The 21,983-nt window shown below is 31.9% G+C and overlaps 1 protein-coding gene across 1 annotated transcript; it reads right to left on the bottom strand.

Moving 5' to 3' along the window:
* Positions 1–8,105: 8,105 nt before the first annotated feature.
* On the bottom strand, positions 8,106–13,718 carry LOC115951564 (probable disease resistance protein At4g27220). The gene is made up of 3 exons (XM_031068744.1): positions 10,269–13,718; positions 9,227–9,928; positions 8,106–8,144 (listed from the first exon to the last, which is right to left on the bottom strand). Exons 1-3 carry the CDS (start codon positions 13,716–13,718, stop codon positions 8,106–8,108), a joined length of 4,191 nt encoding a protein of 1,396 aa, XP_030924604.1.
* Between the last annotated feature and the right edge of the window lie 8,265 nt (positions 13,719–21,983).

A 21,983-nucleotide genomic window follows, 5' to 3' on the forward strand; every position in this document is an offset into this window, starting at 1 on the left:
ATTCTTGCATTTTTGGCCTATGTTGCAAAACATCCCCAACAATTGGCTCATTAACAAATGTCCTAAAGGCACCCGTTACTAAGATCCTAATCATATTTAATGGTTTTTAATTCAATTTTAATACCTAGGTTTATGGAGTTATAAGTTATAATTTATAAAGTACTTAAAGTTAACCTTAACCAATGCATTTCAACATCATTAATTGTACCCTATAACATATATTGAAAAGAATAATAATTATTTTATTTTTTATTCGACCTCCTCAAACACAAATTTTAACCTCCGTCGCGGGTTAAAGTAATGCTTCGTTAAGCACCCAAAATGATATTGTTTCAAAATTTGGCTAATTTTCTGAATAATTAATTACGAGAAATTATTTTTATTATTAATAAAAAAAATTGAAGAGACATTGACTTAAAAAAAAAAAAAAAAAAAAAATCTAATACACAAATACATCCCCTAAATGCCATTGTCTTTGTACCAAAATCAACGATCAAAATGGCATAATAGTACTGTTTACCAAAATATATATCAATCTACCACTGTTTCGAAAATATGTAGGGATCTACTACTTTTTGGATACTCGAGTTTGGGGAATACGAGTTTTACATGGTACTCGAGCTCCATGGAAAAATTTTGAAAAATTTTGATGGTACTCAAGTTCCATGAACTCGAGTTCCATAAAAAATTTTCCGGAAAATTTGAAGGCTATTTTTTCAAAGAACTCGAGTTACATAGTAAACTCGAGTTTCACAAATTGGAGTTTCAAAAAGGTGGTAGATCCCTACATATTTCCAAAACAGTGGTAGATTGATATATATTTTGGTAAACAGTGGTATTTGGCCATTTTGGCCCCAAAATCAACAATCCCTAACTCGATTGAGCAAGAGAGAGAGAGAGAGACAACAATAGTGATGTAGATCATAGAAAAAACTTGTTCAAATTCAACAACCATGTCGCAAATTTCTTTCAACATTGCACTGAAAACATTAAAAAAGAAAAAAAAGAAGAAGAGTACATTTTAACTGTGGTTGATCCAATTCCAAGTCGATCAAGAAAGCTCTCCAATTGCTTTGCTACTATCAACTTTTCAAGGACAACCTCATATTTCTCAAGATTTGCTTCCTCTACGTAATTCTCTATTTCCTACTTTTCTCCTATTTCCATTTCTCAATTTCTTCAATTGTGCTTTAAAAATGGCTGATGGGTTCGCCTCCTTTTGTCTTTATAACTCATGCACTTTTTTTTCTTTTTTCTTTTTTTTCTTTTTTAATTTATGAAAACTCATGCACATTTTCTTTACCTTCAATTGCTTTATTAGTTCTGGTTTTGTATACGTATATGGGCAGCTTTTATGGATTATTTGCCTTTCATTTTCATTTGGGTTTAATGGGTGTTTGTTCTTCTTCTTTTTTTCCCCTGGTTTTATTTAGTTTCGTACGAAGTGGTTAATCTTTGCAAAGCTTTCCATTTTTTATTCACCTTTTTTTTCAAATAATATTAATAAAAAATTTCTGGGTATTTTTTTTTGAGAAAAAAAATTTTCTGGGTATTAAATATTCAGAAAACCAGCTAAAAATTGAAACAGGGTCATTTTGGGGTGCCTAGCAGATCATTACTAACGAAGACAAATAGGAGGTCTTAATTAAAAAATTTGGAAGTTTTTTTTTTTTTTTGAGGAAAAAAATTTTGGAAGTTAAAAGGCTTAGTATCCGTTTGGATACTGATGATAACGTTGAGCGTTTGCGTTTTGGGCTTTTTTTTTTTTTTTTTTTAAAAGAATGTTTCTCGCTTTTTCAATGGGTCTCGTGCACTGTTCACAAGACCCACAAACATCTTTTTTCAACAAAACTATCATTAAAAATGAGTCCCACGGCACTATTCACACATTTAAAAATTATTTTGCTACAGTATTTTCAGTTTTCAGCAAAATAAGCGGTATCCAAACACACCCTTAGTATCCATTTGGTAAAGATTATTTTTGCCAACTTATTTTACTATTTAGCTCATTTTTGCTACTATTCATGGATTCCATTGCACTTTTTAGTATTATTCATGGATTTCATTATACTATTTCAGCTAACATTTACCTTTGTCCACAATACTTTTAGTTAAAAGTTTTCAGTTTCAGTAAAATAAGCGGATCCCAAGCAGACCATTAATTGAATAAAAATGACATTAAAGGTACAAACTAAATTTTCACTAAACTTAAAAAGTGTAATTTATAATTTAAACACAAATAAACCTAGAAAAAGAATAAAAGGAAAAATAGATAACTAAAGGAACTACAATAGTGCTGAAGGATATTTTATTCCTCAGTTCCTTATAAATGATATTTTATTCCTCAGTTCCTTTTTTACAACTTTTTCTGTATCCTGGGTACGACGCCAGTGCAATAAGCTGGCCCACTCCCCAGCTCGCAAGGCAAAAGGTCTATCTGTTATGACCGTTTGGATGGGTGACATCCCACCAGACCTTGTATCAGTTTTCCAGGCAGATTTATCTAGCCTGCCTTAATAAAACATCTTTGTCTTCTTTCTCAAAAAAAAAAAAAAACAATAGTGCTGAAGGATTACAGTTGAATTGAGTCTGTATTGTCCATTGCCTAATAATAGTGGTGAATGCTTTACAAAAGACAAAAAGAAGAGCAATAAAGGTTGGTTGGATTGTATGCAGAAAAAAAGTACTACAACAGATCGATTAACCATTGGGTTAGTAAAACGTAGAATATTTTTCTTTAATAGAATATTTTTCTTTAATAAAAAACGACCAAAGTTCCAGTAAACAACTTAGATTATATTAAAAAGAAAAAAATCAGTTAATAATATAGATTTAAAAATCAGTTTTTTTTTTTTTTTTTGAGAATAAATTAAAAGCAGTTAACCAATTGGGTTTTTCACCTGATGATAAAAAACAATCATAATAGAACGGATGTCGTAGAGTGAAATTCTATTCTATCTGTCACCAAAAAAAAATTACAGTCTAAATTAGGCCACACTTTTAAGATATTATTTATAGTTCATAGTCCAATTACTGTATTAATTTAGCCACTCTGGACCTTTTTTTTTTTTGGGGTTGGGGGCGGAGGATTTTGAGTGTCTCTCAAAGCACAGGTTAAGATATCAGTAGGTCATGTGTTCCTAATCTATTAGGTTATTTGTAATGCATAGCCTATATTTTAAAATCCAAACAATGACCATCCAAAACTATGCACTTACTACATACAACTCCTAATAATTATCTTGGAAACTAAAAAAAAAAAAAAAGTCCTACTAGTTAAAATTAATTGACTTTTTTTTTTTAAATATTTCAATTGTACAATGGAGGAAGGGAAATTTGAACAATGGATCCTTTTCTAACACTTAAGTATCACATGACTTGTAATAACTTAAAATGTATTAACTTAACTAAAAGGAGAAAATTTAGGTACAAACTTAGTTGTTGTCAATACTCACAACTCACAAAAAATAATAATAAAAACATGTCTACATAGTTTGAAAATCTAATCGTTAGATTGCATGTTCTTTATTTTCTTAACATAAATGTCAAATTTCGTATTAATCAGATGTTATTTACTATTTGATTCATAAACTTATTTTTTTACGCATGATTTTATACTACAAAAACTTGAAATATAAACATTTGATTGATGACATACCTATTGATTTTTGATCATCTAGAAATTTTGCAAACATGAAGGATATAAGAAGAAAATATATTCTAATGGTGAATTTTTTGAAATTCATATCAAATAAAAAGATATGTAATGGAGTTATAGCCAAACTTTATCCTAACTAAAATGTGTACATTTCTCTTATCAACCACATATTTAAAACACCATATATGTCAATTTTTGAATATTATGAAGCTATTTTGCAATCTAGAGTGTAACTTTAGAAGATGATTACTAAATTTTGAAGTTTAGAGAGGATAACAGAAACCATCCTATTGCTTAGGGTTTAATGGTGAAATTTACTAGGAAAAAAAAAATTAGAACAACCTCCTGGTTGGTTGAGTCATTGACAAATTGAGCATATGTAGTCTTTACTATGTTCAATCTGACATTTGTGTAATTAAAACATACAAGGTAATAGTAATAGATACCCATAAAAACACACACATACACATCTATATCTATATATATCTAAAAGTTAAAGCGTAGTGTTTAATATTGTTGCACTCTTGTTGAGCCATGTCAGCACCACATTATCAACCTATTTTCAATATTATATCTACTTTTTAATAAATTTTTTTCCTCATTAATTTGCCACTTTACAATTCCACATTCTCCAACATTTACTTACTTTTACTTTTTTATCTCCCGACTACTCTATAACTTAACCTTACAATTTCTTCATCTCTTCATCTTCCTTTTATTTTGACTCTTCTTCTCCCCATTTTTTTTACTATAAAAATTTATTATTTTCTCTTCTATTCAATCCATATTTGGCTCACACAAAAAGGTGAATACTCTCTCTTTCTCTCTATCTCTCTTTTTCTCTCTCTCTCTCTCTCTCTCTCTCTATATATATATATATATATTCTTTCTTTCTTTTGGTGGATGTTTCATTCTTTAGATTGATGAATTTTTATGTTTAACCCTACTTTAGGTTGATATGATTTGGTTATCTTTTTATTTATTTATTTTTTTTTGGTTACATGTTATCCTATGAAATTACAGAATGATTTAATATTATTCTATTACATAGTCTGACTTGGATAATTTGGTATTTACAACTATATATTTTCTTTTGAATATTCTTCTACTTATCTTCTTTTATATAATTTTGTTATTTGTCTCATATTCTCTTCCAAAAAAGGTGATGGTTCTCTCTCTCTCTCTTTCTCTCTCTCTCTCATTAATTCTTTCTTGCAACTCTATTTTAGATTGATTTTTTTTTTTTTCGTCTCTACTTTTGGATAATACACTTTGGTGGTGTGTTTTTTGAGTTATTTATCACATGTACTCTCTATCCCTCTTATAGTTTTGGTTTGAGTTAATTTTTAGATATTTTAGAAGTGAAAATGATTATGTATTTGAATGTATCTCTATAAATTATTTGAGTAATATCAATCGTAAATTGGTGATGAGGTTTGGTTATCATGATTAATGTGTTGCACTCCTGTTGAGCCACATCTGCACCACATCATCAACCTACTTTCAATATTTTATCTCCTTTTTAATAATTTTTTTCCTTGTTAATTTGCCACTTTACAATTCCACCTTCTCCAATGATAGGCCATACACGAATTGACCCCTTGTGATTAATTTAGCCAAGTGAATTAATTAAGTTAATTAACATGAAAACGCGTAGTAGCATAAATAAATCACCAATAAACTAAGTATGCAGTGGAAAATAATTTTGACATGGTGATTTGTTTACGAATGAGGAAAACCAACACGGCAAAAACCCTACTGGGAGATTTTAAGGTCACTACTCCCAAAATTCCACTATTATCACAACAAGCGGTTACAAGTAAATGAATCTCAGTACCTTATACCAACTTACAGTTGAACCCTTACTCCAATGCCCAATTGAACTTGTTTTGTAGTGACAATTTTTCCTTTTGATGCACGTCTCCCAAGTACATGACTAACTAACTGCGCAGATCTCAGTACACGACTTCAATCACCAACTAGAGAAGGTTGTTGACTGCAAAGTTTTTCAGTTCATCCCAACGATGAAGATCAAGAAGATGCTTGGTCACAAGACCCTACGGTGTACAAACACAGCAACTTCTTCAAGAACGATGAAGTAGGGCAAACTCTATCTCCGATCACAATTTGTTTGAACAAATTTTGCTCAACACTTGTGCAACTTGTGAACACTTTGACGACCCTTAAAATAATCTTTTTATATGTCTAGGGTTGTGAGAAAAGAAAACTCAAACACATAAAACCAGATTGGAGTCAAAATAGAACTGGAATTCTGTTTTTCATAAAGCTCGACAGATACCTGTCTGTAGAGATGCTGTCAAGCCACGGGGCTGGAACAGCTTAAGCTCGATGGATAGCTAGCTGTCGAACTTTAATGATAGACACTTTTTCAGCTTGTTTTTTGGACAAACTTGCATGTCTTCAACACTTGATCTTAAAACACAGTTTCTTGAAATATTAAACACATCCTAGATCTACTCAAATACAAGTAAGTGCATTTTGTAAAAGGATTAGCCAATTACATAAAATAGTAATATATGTTCCTAACAAGTGAATCACATATATCCTAACATCAAACATTTACTTACTTTTACTTTTTTATCTCCCTACTACTCTATACCTTAACCTTACAATTTTTTCATCTCTTCATCTTCCTTTTATTTTGACTCTTATTCTCCCCATTTTTTTTACTATAAAAATTTGTTATTTTATCTTCTATTCAATCCATATTTTGCTCACACAAAAAGGTGAATACTCTCTCTCTCTCTCTCTCTCTCTCTCTCTCTCTCTCTCTCTCTCTATATATATATATATATATATATATACATATATTCTTTCTTTCTTTTGGTGGATGTTTAATTTAGATTGATGAATTTTTATGTTTAACTCTACTTTAGGTTGATATGATTTGGTTGTGTTTATATTTTTTTATCTTTTTAATTTTTTTTTTTGGGTTACATGTTATCTAATGAAATTATAGAATGATTTAATGTTATTCTATTACATAGCATGACTTAGATAATTTGGTATTTACAACTATACATTTTCTTTTGAATCTTCTTCTACTCATCTTCTTTTATATAATTTTGTTATTTGTCTCACATTCTCTTCCAAAAAAGGTGATGTCTCTCTCTCTCTCTCTCACATTAATTCTTTCTTGCAACCCTATTTTAGATTGATGAATTTTTTTTTTTTTTTTTTTGTCTCTACTTTTGGATAATACACTTTGGTAGTGTGTTTTTTGAGTTATTTATCACATGTACTCTCTATCCCTCTTATAGTTTTGGTTTGAGTTAATTTTTAGATATTTTAGAAGTGAAAATGATTATGTATTTGAATGTCTCTATATAAATTATTTGAGTAATATCAATCGTAAATTGGTGATGAGGTTTGGTTATCATGATAATCTTTTTAAGAGAATGAGAATTTGGAACCTAAAATTCTAGTTGTAAAAAAAAAAAAAAAAAAAAAAAAGAACCATATATAACACACTATACAAAAGTTTGAATAATATAGATCACTTGAAAAAAAAAAAATAGTATTTCTATCTTTTATCTCAAAAACAATAATATAATAATATCAACCAAATGCATCTAAGTTTTTCAACAACAAAAACTGCAAAAGAATAGAATGATATATTTGTAGAGATGGAGAGATGAAAAATAATTTTAGAAATAATATCTCAAGTACGTTTTAGAGAATAAATCATACATTTTAGCATGTTACAAAATAGTTGTATATTTCCACGCATCACGTGAATCTACGACTAGTGATAATAAATGTCAAAGAATAAAAAGTGAAGTATCATAAAGAAAAAGTTAAAGCCAAATAGAGAAAATGAAAATGCAGAGATGAGTATTCCTCATCTATATATATAATAATAGATAAAGATAAGAAAAACTCAAATTAGAATTCCAAATTAGAGTTCCAATTTTGTGTCATATGTCCTAAATTATTTATTCTTAAAGATCTTTATTTCTTAATTTTAGAATCAAACGTGGGACCACATCATAAATATTCATTTAAGTGAGTTATTAAGTACAAAAACCAAAAAGTCTAGAATAAATGAATCGTAAAAAACAAATTGTTTCACAATAATTAAAAATAATAATATATATATATATATGGACAATTTACATTTTATACCTAATAATATCCTTACAAAATTTTTTAAAGAGTTAACAAAATATAAAAATGACTATCAATAGTATTTAAATTATATATATAGGAATTATATTATGCATCGTATATCTTTAAGTATATCCATGCATATGCATGAGATTACAAGCTAATTAACAAGAAAATGTATATTCAATATCTTGGAGACATTTTATGGTTTCCATCAATTCCACATGTATATAATTTGGCCTCCATAAGGAATTCCTACAAGCAAGCTGTTGTCTGATTGGCACCACCAAGTATTCTCCAATTTTTGCTACAATCGAAATTACACTTCCCATTTCTTTCCCTTCTTCTTTCCAATTCTCTGCAAGGAAAGATTAAGTTTATCATAAACTTCCAGTTTTATAAAACCGAGTTAGAAGTGATGATTTCATTAAAGTTGACGCACTAATTAGATAGTTTTCACAAAATGAAATGATTGATTACGCATAGAAAAACACAGACAAGTACCTGAATGCCATGGTCAATTAATAATGTTCACAGCATGCTTGGATTAACAAAAGGACCTAATTGATTGCAATTTTATGAGTGAAATCAATGTACTGTTGAGGTAATATATGTATTACCACATTCTCTTGCAAGGGAAAAAAAAATATTTGTTTAATTGGCAACTCTATAGCAACTTTTTTGGGGGCTAAGTTGTACAGAAGCAATTGAATAATATATCTAATATAACCTCTTTATCATTCAGCCCCCATAATACAGGTTGTTGTTCTAATTGGTATCTTCTTTCTTGAGAGGAAAAAGGTGGACCAGACACTACATGATTTTTTTCATGATCTGCTTCTTTCAAAAATAGCTCTTGGGTCTTTCGTTTGCTTAAAGTATATTTCAAATGGTATGCCTTAAATATATATGAAAAAAAAAAAAAAAAAGTTGTATGCGTTTTTCATTTTTATGCATTTTTGGATTCTGACCAAATATACTAAATTGATATAAAAATTAAAAAAAGAAAAAAAATGGGTAATATGCTCACCTCCTGTATGCCTTGCTCAACATCTCATATCCTTCTCTGATTTAGTGGTTTCGGTTTACACTTGTTGCTACGTCTCCTGATCCACCTGTTTTCCCTGTATGAATAGAAGTATTTATGTGATTTAAGTAATCATAATATTTGCAACTACAAAAATGAAAGTAACCATGTGCCTACTATTGGTGATGCTATAAATGGTCGAAAGTGAAGAAATTACTGTTTTTCAAAACATTTCTTTGGTATTCGAAAATTGTGTTTTTCCTTTCTTTCCTTTTTCTTTTTAATAAAACTGTTGTCTAATTTCTGCTAATTAATTAAACAGAAATATTGGCATATTTATATACTTCTATGGTCTACACACAAGTGTTAAATTCTTCCGTTAGTGAGATAATTGCAGCGAGAATGTGCCATACCTTTCGTTTGAATATGTGCTCTATGGTGGCATTAAGATCTCCCTTCCACTGACTTGTTTTGAATTCGATGTCTTCATATACTCCTTCCAGCTCAGGTGTCTTTAGATTGGATGGAACAAACATCCTTAAATTGGGACATCTAATTACCATCATTTTCTTTAGGGATGGCCACTCAAAAGCATTGGCTTCATTGCAAAAACACTTCAGATTTGGTAAGTCCCTGAGCAAGATTGAGTTCACTTTGTGGAACAAACTTTTTTCTTCTTTTTCTTCTTCCCTAGCTCTTATAAGGATTTCTTCAATTTTTTTACATTTAGTAACTTGTATTTCCTCTAACATCACAAGCAATTTTGCTATGGATGGTGAGAACAAATATGTCAGATTGTTACATTCCCATACTACTAACAATCTCAAGTTTCCAAAACCTCTGATCCTTTCTGGACCCTTCTTCCATATGTGCATTAGGTTTGGTAAATTATATAGATTCAATTCTCTTAACTGATCAAGAACTGATGCTACTTCACTTTCCTCAAAATCTAGTTCTTCAAATTGAAATATAACTTCCAGCAACTGGCAACCCTGCAATACAATCGATTCTAGATTCTTTAAGCGCTCAATTATATGCGATGGAAAAAGTGACTGTATCTTTGAGGGATTGTCGATATCACTAGCTCTTGGATCCTTCAGCTTAGTCAAAGTACGCTACAAATAATTAAGTATTGTTAAAAGAAGTATTATAATCAAAATAATCATTTCTTTTAGATCTTTCAAAATTATTTGGAGCCATGGGCTTGACAGCAAAACATGAATATATCCATCTAGGGAATAAGATGGTATAAACAGAGTGGATGCACAAATTAAAAAGAAATCAATTTTAGGTGCATAAAGTATAGACAAATTCAGAAAAGCAATCAATATTGGGTGCATGAAGACTAGAGCAGATGAACAAATAGAACAGCAATGCACCATTGGGATATGAGTTTAAATCTAGAACTTTTAATGTAAAGGGAAAGAAATTACTATTATTTAGTCAAATACGTACCTCTTTGTTCACTGAGGAGCTTCTTTGTGATTTTTTGGTGGTGCTTCGATCCCCATTGGTTTTCTTCTGCTTTTTTAGGCTCCAAATTTCTGAACCAAATGTTTTCACTTTGGGACAACTTTTCATATCGATCTTCTTCATGGATAGCCATGCAAAAGAATAAGCTCCAGTAGAAAGACTCACTAGACTTGGCAGTCCTATTAAGTCGAAGGAAGTCAATTTAGGGAACACAATGATATCTGCTTCCTCTTCCTCTCCATCTCTTTGAACGATGTTTTCAATTGCAGCACACTCATCTACCGTAATGCTTTGAAGTTCCACAAGTAGTTTTGCAACAGAAGATGGGAATAGGTAACTTAGACAGTGACATCTATCTACTATAATTGATGTTAGGTTTTGAAAACCCTGAACACCTCGTGGAACGTTGTTCCACACTTCTCTCAACTTAGATAAACTCCATAAGCCTAAAGTTTTCAATTGAGCAAGTACTGCCAATCTTTGGTGGTCATGGTCGACCTTTAGTCCTTCAAGATCAAATATCACTCTTAGTGAATCAGCCTCATTTAATTTAAGATTTTCTAAATTCAGTGACCACAGGATTGTCTTGGATGAAAAAAATTTATGAGAAATTTTAACTGCAGGATCCCCAGCTGCACAAAAACCAATGAGTTTTGGTAGACAGTATATGCGTATTGATGTTAATTGTGGAAACTTGATCCTATCAAATGCCATTTCATCTTCTTCTCCTTCCTTGGGAAAAATTTCTTCCATGCAATCACACCGTTCTATCTCTAACTCTTGGAGTTTAACCAAACCTCTCGCTATGGACAATGTAAAGACATTTTTCAAACGGCTGCATTTCGATAGCCGAAGAGATTTGAGGTTGCCAAAAAAAGCAAGCTGTGAGTCTGATCTGACATTTTTCAAACTACTGCATTTTGATAGCCCATGACATATTTCTTTTAATTCAATCAAATAAGACAGTTGCAGTGACTCCAGGATAGGCAACGCAGATTGTAGAGTTTGATCTGATGTGGTATCAATTACATATTCTACATCCTTACTATGACGAACACTTAGAACCTTCAAGCATTGAAAACCCTTTTGGTCTAACTCATACAGAATATTTTTTAAATTTTTTACTTCCCTCAATTCTAAAATTTCAGATTTCTGTAAGAGTTGATGAAGCATCGGACTCTCTGGAATCTCACGCATGTCAATTCCCCAAAGTACCAAATTGTTTTCAAACAAATAATCATGTGACTGATATTGGAATTGATCAGTAAGTGGGGGCCTATAAAACCCACCACTTATCAGATTACCAGTAAATATATGAAATCTTGTCATATGATTTTTGAAGAGAAAGTCTTTTGGGAATGACTTGGGGTTTTGTATACAAATTTCTAAAGCCATCAAACGATGGGAGAAAGACATTAGTTCAGCAAGGCTTGCATTGGATCCCTCTCCCTCTCTGTTGCCTTCAGTAGGTTCCCATTCCATAAGGACTTCTCCCATATACAACTCTTCTAGTCGAGATAAACTCGATAGGAGACCAGGTGGAATTCGTTGAAGATCAAAGCATTTTGACAGATCTAGCAACTTTAAGTGACTTAGATTTTTGGTTTCTCCCGGCAACTCCCTGATTCTAGAACCAAAAAAGCTAAGCATTTCTAGTTTCTTAAGTGCTCCAATTGCAGATACATCTTCGAATTTACAATAATCCAAATGCAGTGTCCGAAGGTTCTCAAGAATCCGGATTGATTGTGGTAGTGACAGAAAGGACATACCTTGCATGGACAATACCTTCAGTTCCTTCATCCCTTTAAAAAGATTGGCTGGGAACATCTGTGTAGTAAGTTTGCTACATGATAGCTGCAGAAGCTCAAGCTTCGGACACTCTATGTCTTCAGGATGATTTTTCATTTCTCGAGACATAAGGGAAATTGCTTTATAATGTCCATATTTATCTTTCTCTGGCCATTCTTCCATTTTATTATCACTTTCTACCAGAAAACCAGGTTCCTCTGCCTTTGATATGGCAAAATCCCGTACAACATCATGCATTTTGACACATTCTACCTTCCCACCATCCAACAGTAGAGACAATCTTTTAAGATTTTTAACAATTGCATGAACTCTATTTCTTGCTTCTGCCACATTATCAATCCTTTCAAACAACCTTCGTCCCATTCCATATCTGACCAAATATTCAATGGGAATATCATGATCTTCTGGAAATAAACAGCATAGCAAAAGGCATGACTTAGCTTCATCACTTCCTAAATAATTGTAACTGAGCTCCATGCTGGAATAGACCTTTGAATCTAGACCAGGAATATTTTTCGGGATAGACTTTTTAAGCTGCTGAAGAGCAGCATTCCACTCTACCTTGCTTTTGTTTTCTAGCGCTCTTCCAACAGTTATAATAGTAACAGGTAGACCTCCACATTCCTTTGCAACCTCCTTTGCTATTGGACGTAGATTGGGAGTATCAATACAATTACCTGCCTTATCTCTCAAAAGACTCCACGCTTCTTCTTCAGTTAAGACTTTGATTGGAAAAATCTTCTGAGTTTTCATTTGAATGCAAGCTTCTTCACTTCGTGATGTCAACAAGATTTTGCATCTATTGTGCTGTCCTCCATAAGGAATTCCTACTGCCTCTAGATCAAGTACATCCCAAACATCATCCAATATTACAAGGATACTCTTGTTATCCATTAGTCTTTTTTTTAATCTTTCTTTTCTTACAAGTGAATTCTCTTCAACAAGTTTCAAACCTAGCATCTCCGCAATTTGACCTTGAATCTTTCTCAAGTCTTGATTCTGGGACACCACTGCCATTGCAACTTCATCAAATAACTTATCATCTTTTGCTCTTTTCGCTACCTCTTTTGCCATTGTTGTTTTTCCTATCCCCCCCATACCGCATATTGCAATCATGTTGATCTTGTCATCCCTTAGAGCCTCTAAAACTCTGATTGTCAATTTTATTCTTGATTGAAAACCCTTAAAACCTTCTATGGATGATGATCCTATTCCCTGTGGAGCTGCAGAATGCGATACACTATCAAATTTCTTCTGTAGAAGATTAACAATGGCCCGGGTCATCTTCTTAGCTTTCCTACTCATGGAATAACGGGACTTCAGATTTGGAAACCACCCACTCTCGGCTATCCTATTTGCTTCTTCTATGAATCTCGGCAGACCTTCAATGATCTTATCCACCTCTTGTACCCACAACTTAACCACAGGTGAGATTACCTCTCCATTCCATCTGGCTCTGTCAACCTTTAATTGCACATCAGCCCTCTCAGCACACAGCGTCCGAGATTGTTCTTTGAGATTCTCCAAGTTGCTTTTGTGGTGAATCAGAAGCCAAAACTGTTTTACAAGGGGTTTCACCAAGAATTCTCCAAATTTTGCTAGAATTGAATTAGCAATTTCCATTTCTTTTCTTTGTTCGTTTGGATTCTCTGTAAATAAAGATAATTTTTTAACATGCAGTTATTCAAAACTGAGTTCATAGTGATGATCTCACTGAAGTGGACCTACTAAATTAGATAGTTTTGGCACTGCAATTATCACTATATATTTTTTTTTTTGGGAATGTGCTTTGATCAAGACTAATTCAAAACTTGTGATAAGTAAGTTGGTGCTCATTTATAATTTCTATTAGAAAAGTTGGGTGCAGATTATAGCCTTCACAAACAGATTATGATAAAGAAAAGATCATTAGAAAAGTTGGATTAGCTAGGGTCTTTGTTGAAATTGATCTAAAGGCTGAATTTCCAGTTGAGATTGAAGTAGGTATGGGTGATGGAAATCCATTTCTTGTTGGGATTGAATATCCATGGATACCTATGAAATGCCCAAAATGTAATTCCTTTGGACATTTTGCTGCCAACTGTGGAAATATTGAAACAGTTGATCCAAGAAGGATGACTCAGAAGATGGGTGCCTATGAAGGCCAAGAAGGTTGCAGATGAAGTGAAGACTGATTAATCTAGGTGAAAGAAAGCTCAGGTGAATGCTTCTAGTCCTGAGTTAACTCCAAATCCTCTTCCTCCAAGTAATAGATTTGTTGTTTTTAATTCTGCCAAACTAAAAAGTAGCTAGGCTGGCAGTAGGAGGAGTCGTAACTTCCCCACCAAAAAGAGCTTCTCCACCCTTACTGTTTAAGTAGTAATCTAAGAAAGTTGGCTGTGATACTGGTAAGCCATCAGTTAGGAGGGCTTTGTCTCCTTCCTTTCTCATCAATTGCTCATGAAGTGGTTAATTTGGAATGTCAGGTGTTTGAATTGCCCCTTGAAGCAGAAGTCGAAAAGAAAGCGAGGGAAATGGATCTTAACCTAGTGTGCTTGGTTGAAACAAGAGTAAGGGAGGAGAAAACTAGAGATTATGAATTCCATTTTACCTGGATGGAAATTATGTTATTCTGTCTCTCAACATGGCCTAGGTAAAATCTAGGTAGAGGACATTTTTTCTATTCAAATTTGTCAAGTAATTTCTGAAGCTATTCATTGCAAAATATTTTTCAAGGATAAAACTGCCACTCTTCCTTTATTTATGGGGCTACTGAGGGCATTGAGAGATAAATTTTGTGGGATAAGTTGGATCAGTTTTGCAATCAAGTGAAGGGTTTTCCTTGGATTTTGGCTGGAGATTTCAATGTGATAAAGAGTGTCCATGAATAGCATAGTGTTTTGGTTGTTACTTGTTATGAAAATAATTTTAATTCATGTTTAGGTAACCTTGAGGTGTGAGATCATGCTGCTGTGTGGTGTTTCTATACATGAAGTAACAGAAGATGAAGAGTAGATGAGGACTATATACCACATTTGGCTTCAAAGGAATGCTATAGTCTAAGAAGGTAGAATTTGGACTGGGGCAGATTAAGAGAAACATCATTAAGGATGTCAAAGCCAGGCTGGGGTCTGAAACAAAATTTGAGAAATCTGTATTAAAAACTACCATTTGCTGTAATTGGGGGATTGATCTAGAGAGTCAGTGCTACCGTGCAGTCAGTGTGCTTATGCACCAGATTATTGCTTAGTCTCCTAGTATCCCTTGCTTTGAGTAAAGATGGGAAGATGTTGTTAGTGTATTGTTGCACTGTTGTGCTGGTTTGGCTCGTTTTGTTTTGTTGTAGTAGTTTCTTTCTTTGTAAACTTCTAGTTTGAGTGTAACTTGGAGGCTCCCCTAATATGGACCCTCCCTACACTGTGATTTGGGAGTTTTCCTTTTTTACCTTTTTTTTTTTTTTTTTTTTAATGAAATCTAAGCTTAATTATCCCCCCCCCCCCCCCACCCCACCCCCCAAAAAAAGAAAAGTAAATAAAAAAGAAAAGAGAGAGATTATGACTAATTCTTCTCCATCTCCAAGTATCCAATTGCAAATAATTTCATATACAAATGGTGTCAAAGCTATCTATCATTGCTTAGGAATGAAAAAATTTATGTGCCCATATTATCTGGGGCAGATCTATAAATTTTGGGGCTTAAGACAAAGATTAACATAAGGCTTTTTATATTTTAAAATATTTTTTAAATAATATTTGTTTTACTTAAAATCTATTCTTCTCGCTTTTTTAGACATAAAATTACACATTAAATTTTTGTTTATACATGCATTTGAAAAAGAATCTGACATTTTTATATGTTTTAACTCTACTTGATCGTGAATTGCATAAATAAAAATAATAAAACATATTTATTTCATCATGCAATAAATTAGAATATTGGATTAAACAATAGAATAAAATAGTGCAACTAAAAGCAATAACACTATTAAAAAACCAAATACTAGAAAATTATAATGAAATTATATTTTCTATAAGTCAATTTTGATTATATATATTTAATACTTTCTTTTTCACAATACTTTTTTTTTTTTTTGTTAACAAATGGACAATGGTATATTATATACATGTATCAACTAAACAATTGGGTTTCTTATTATTTTTAAAAAATGAAAAAGAAATAAACATTGAATCTCACTAATTTAAGGCAGCCACACATTTTACTTGAATTATAAAATTGAAAAAAAAAAAGTACTAATCATATGGTGATACGTGTAGAGAAGGGGTTGGACCAAGTAAAGTGGTCCACTCTCTATCTCACACACCACAAGAAAAAGTAAAGGCAATGCATTGTAATTAACCTAAGATGCGTGGTAAAGATATGGGTATGGCTGTATGGGTGTGATACGGTTACGGGGATACAACCTTTCTTGAAAACTTTAAGGTACAATATGTTGGGGATTAATGTATTAATTACTTATTAAATATGTTTTATTTATATTTTATATATATATTGTTAAACATTTATTTTTTATACATTCTTAATCATATATCAATTTAAAAGCAATAATAGATAATAAAATGAATTAATATCCATTAAATGATGTTTAGAATACAAACCAAGATAATAATAAATAAGTAAATAAAAGATAATTAGATAAGTGTTCAACATTGAAACCAATATATAAAACATATAAATAAAAATTCTTACAAGTTTGGGCTACCTCTCACTTTTAGGGTTGGGTTATAATAGTATCCAAGTCGTATTACGAGTGTATCCTAGATGTATTGGCACTTAAAAAAAAAGAAAAAAAAAATATGTAGCTTAGAAGTATCTGGTATGATACAAGTATGATACATATCGGATATGGATATGTGAGCAAAAACAAAGTATCCGTGTATCATAGATTGTAACAAGCAACAACAATGTAGGAAACAGCAAACAAGTAGAAAACACGAATTGGAAAGAAACAAATAGACAAATAGATTTAAAAGAATTTTCCAAGGCAAATCTCATAACTACAAGGGAATGGTTGGAATGAAGAGGTGGCACCAACAAACAACAGGAATACAAAGATTTTTTTTTTTTTTTATAAGAGATGTAAAAAAAATATGGTTTGATTTTTTTTTTTTGAGTTTTGTTTTGTTGAGAGAGATTTCAGCTTTTGGGCATGAGGGAAAATTACGAGTTCAAAGAGAAATAATCTTTTCTTTTATATATATATATATATATATACACACACACATGGACGAAGCTGTACTAATTTTAGCAATTTTATTTAATAAAATTACATTTTTCCCCCTCTTAACAATTTCATCAATTCTTTTAAGAGTAATATTATAACCACAAACTTTTCTACAATAACATTTTTTCAAATTATCAAAGTAGTAAATTCTTATTGGTTTAAATAATTGCATCACTTTTTACTTACTAGTAATCACTCATTACATTAGCATTTTTTAAAAAATTTGTAGTTTTAGCATTTTCCACATTTTCAAGGCCATAAAAAATTAATAGATTAAATCTAAAACAAAATATACAAGCTCAAAAAAATTAGCCCAACAATAAAAATTACCAATAATAAAGCTAAAACAAATAGAGTCCAATCAACCTATTTTATCCAAAACAAACAACATGGCTCTTTAAAAAGTTTTAAACAAAAATCATTAATGGTTAAGCAGTAGAGTTAAAGGCCAAAGCCACCACACACAGCAAGTAGCAAAGCCGCCTCCCCTAATTCTAAGTCTTAGCTTTTCTTTTTTTTTTTTTTCTTTTATCTTTGTTAATTTTTCTGGTTTAATTTATTACCAGCTCCTACATTGGGTGAAATTCTTCGGTGCACTTGGAGGACCATGTCAGCAAACTAATAAATCTTCAACCTTCATATTTTAACTTCTGTAAAAAGGGTTTGATCTTATTCTCATCTTTTCTTTTCTTTTTTGGAGAAAGAATAAGATCTTATTCTAACACCTAAAGTTTTTCTTCCGACCTTGTGTTACATAAGTTCTCTTAATGACTAAATGTATAATTCTTCAAAATAATTTTTTCTATATGATTTTTTTTGCCAATAATGTAGGACAATAATTAGTTGGAAAAAAAAAAATCCGTTACAAGCATATTTGTCAATATCATATGATATGCTACAATACATATCATGTACAAAAAGTTTCGTATCATAAGTACTCATGAATCGTATGATATAGTGATGCATATTATATGAATCGTATTATACCATAAAATCATATGTATTATATGATATATAGACATGTGCTTTAAAACAAGTTATTAGACTTGTTTTTAATATAAAATTATTATGTTACTTAATTTAGCCCAATAAAAAAAACATATCCATAAGTTTTTTTTTTTTCTTTCTTTTACAAAATTTGGACTGCACAGTTACACTTCACTTTCATATTTGCAAATTTACTTTCTATACTATGAATAAGGTGTTAATTGACAACATAATTATTTTTTATTTTTGTCATTATTGTTAAAATCTAAGAAGCTACAATGACATGATGAAATATTTTTAAAAAAAAATAATTAAAGTAAAAGAATAAGAAAAGATAGTAAATGTTGATAATAATAAAGAAAGTTTCAACAAATAAATAAATTTGCAAAATGATGAACATGATGATAACACTAACTTAGATGGAGTTAATTAGACAAAATAATGAATATAATGGAAAAAAAATTTATTATTTTCGGTTATTTGTCATGTATTATCATATTTTGAGTTTAATCAATTTGAATATGTAAATTATAAACACTTGTTAATTTGATTTAGTTAGTTAGTTTTGTAAATATTATTACGCAAGAGATATTAAATTAGTCATTAGTTGAATGTGTTATGAATTTATAATGAATATACCTTTTATATAGGACAAAACTTAGATACAGTACCCTAAGTGTTGTTCTTTAGATTCTCCTTTTAAGATTTAGTCATGTAGCTATTTAACTAAAAAAAATACTTCCATCTCATGAGAAAAAATCTATATAGCAAAATCTTAAAATGGAAACCTAAAGAACAGCACATAAATATTGTACCTAAGTCTTGCTCTTTTATATATGTATATCTATAATTTTTTGTATAAAATTTATTAAATGTTTATGTATCTTATAATACACGATACGGAAAAACCAAAAATCAATTCATACGTATGATTCATATATGATTACAAGTATCATTTCTATCCTTAGTTATGAATATTTTTTAACCTAACCTAGTCAAACTCTTCCAAATTGTATTCTTTTCCAACATGAAATTGACATTTTTACTAATTGTGTAAATTGTACCAACCTGCTTTGCCACGAACTAATTTATACTAAATACTAATCTACAAAAAAATTGTGTCGTATGTATGCATCATATTATCAAAAAAAAAGAACTCAAATATTCTGACTATTTCAGTTCTTTTTTCTTTTCTTTTTTTGTAGAAGTCAAATATTCAGAATGTGAGTACTCACATTCGCAACCTTCTTGTTCTTTTTTTTTTTTTTTTAATAGCTTTTTATGTTTTTATATCTTTCCATGTTTTCTATTCTATATTCTTTTTGTGAATGTCCACATGATATGTAGAAACTATAAGTGGACAACCAACAACTGAAAAACAAAAACAAAAACAAGAGAAAATAACTGAAGTCAATGTGCAAATCAAAGAAGCATTACCATAGAAAAATGTAGAAGTAACATGGGGAGGAAAGATGTTGAAGAAACACCAAAAGAAAGGAAAAGTTTCTGGGACTTACCTTTGCCTGCGATCTAAAGCAAAGAAGTTTAACACAGACAAATTTCGCAGTCTGCAGTAGAGAGATTGTAGCCAATAATTCGCAGATGAATTTTATTCTTAATTGAGGAAGAAAATCGAAAGGGTGATAGAGAACGAGCAAGTGGATGTTATTATATAGAGTGTAAATGCCTTACGTGATGATCTATTTATTAACAAGCATCTAATACTTGCTTAGCCATTTCAACAACTAATAATTGATGATTTATTTATTAACTGGAATGAGGAATCCTTACTTTCCTTGAACGTCTATCTCAAGGGTATGTCAGCGAAGTTCAGATGCACTTTCTGGAATAGGGCTCTATACATTTTTTAACTATAATTTTATCAAGCTGATTTTTGGGAACAGAGAAAATAAATAAAAAGGCAAAAGACCGATAAACTAGGAAAAGGAATAAAAGGATTAAAGAGATAGCTAACTAGGAGTTTAGGATTACAGTTGAATTGAGGGGGATATTTGCATATTAGCATGATTTTGCCACACAATTTCATTAGTGGTTGCGTTTCCAAAATAACCTAGAAAAATAGCATTTCAAGTCTCTTAGACTCGAGTTCACTTTAGCAACTCAAACTTAAAATACTTGAGTTTTATGTGTTGGTAGAGTTAGGGTGGATTTAAAATCCATATGGAACTCGAGTTTTAGACTCTTGAGTTCCATTTCTTCCTTTTCTCTTCTTCCCCTTTGTTCTCCCTGTTCTCTTCGGACCACCATGGCCAAATCTCCATGGCTCTCCTTCTCCAATCACCACCGCTACCTTAAGCAGTAGTCTCCCTTTTCTTTTTTTTGGGTTACACGTCTGCGTCTTGCGTCTACCACTCTGTTTGTTTTGATGTAAAATATTTGTAGGAAAATATTTTCTTATTTTACAGTGTTTGTTTTGCAATAAAACATTTAGTCAAAAGCAAAATAATTTCAGTTAACCAAATCAATCTAAGCAAATTTGTGTAAAATATTTTACACTTAAAATATTGGTAAAATATTTTACAATTTCTCTCAACCCTCACCCGACAACTCTTAGGCTGTCTATTATCCCCCTTTCACGTTATCTCTTTTCTCCCTCTCAACCCATACCTTTTCTCCCAAAACCTTGTGGCACCAGCCACCAACCGGCACAACCCAATAGCGGCACCACCCATTGACCGGAACCACTCACTGACTGATGCTACCCACCAGCGGCACCACCCACCTATGGCGCCACCATCGACCAACTCCACACTTCTCCCTCCTCTCGTTTCTTTCACGAAGTTCATTGAGATCTGACTGCTAAGTAGTGGCTTGGGTTTTTAATGGTTGCTCTAATCTTGCTGGTGGCTGTTCTAGTCTTGCTGCCACTACATTTGTTAGGTTGTTGGATTTTCATGTTAGATTCTTTGTTTGTGGGTTTTCTTTTTAGGTTTTTGATCTGGTTTTATGGGTGTTTTAGCTTTTTTTATATGGATTTTTGGGTTGTTGATGATTAGGAATGGCAACGGGTCGGGTTCGGGCCGGGTTTTTCTATATTCGAACCCGACCCGCGGGCCAAGACCCATGGCCCGGACCCGGCCCGTTAACTAAGCGGGTTTTTTTCCCGGGCCCTGGACCCGCCTCAGCCAGGCCCCGTTAAAGGACTGGGCCCAATTCGTGGCCCAACCCAAAAAAAAAAAAAAAAAATTTCAGATCCAAACACAAACACAAACAAAGAAATCACAGACACAAATTTCAGATCTACATTTTCACCACAAAAATTTCAGATCTATGATTTTCATTTTTCCCTTTCAGAAATCATAAACACAAACACAAATACAAACACAAATTCACATGATTGAGGCGAACTGAACCCAGAAAAAAAAAATAGAAAAAAGAAAAAAAATGGAGACACTGCGAGATCGGCGACGGCGAGGACGAAACGGAGTTGAGACTTGAGAGAAACGGGAACGGCGAGGACGAAACAGCCTCCTTCCCTTCTTAAATCTGTCGGAACGGCGAGGATCTTTAGCTATTTTGGTATCGGTACTTCCATCTGTCAGAAACGGGAGTCCTGCTAGCTTTTTTCTGATGAGTTCGTGATGTTCATCACGCTATACATACGGCTTGTGGCTGTACGTGTGAGATCACTGAGAGATGAAGAGATGAGAGGCAGTAAT

Source organism: Quercus lobata, chromosome 7 (genome assembly GCF_001633185.2).
Source record: "Quercus lobata isolate SW786 chromosome 7, ValleyOak3.0 Primary Assembly, whole genome shotgun sequence".
Lineage (NCBI taxonomy): Eukaryota > Viridiplantae > Streptophyta > Magnoliopsida > Fagales > Fagaceae > Quercus > Quercus lobata.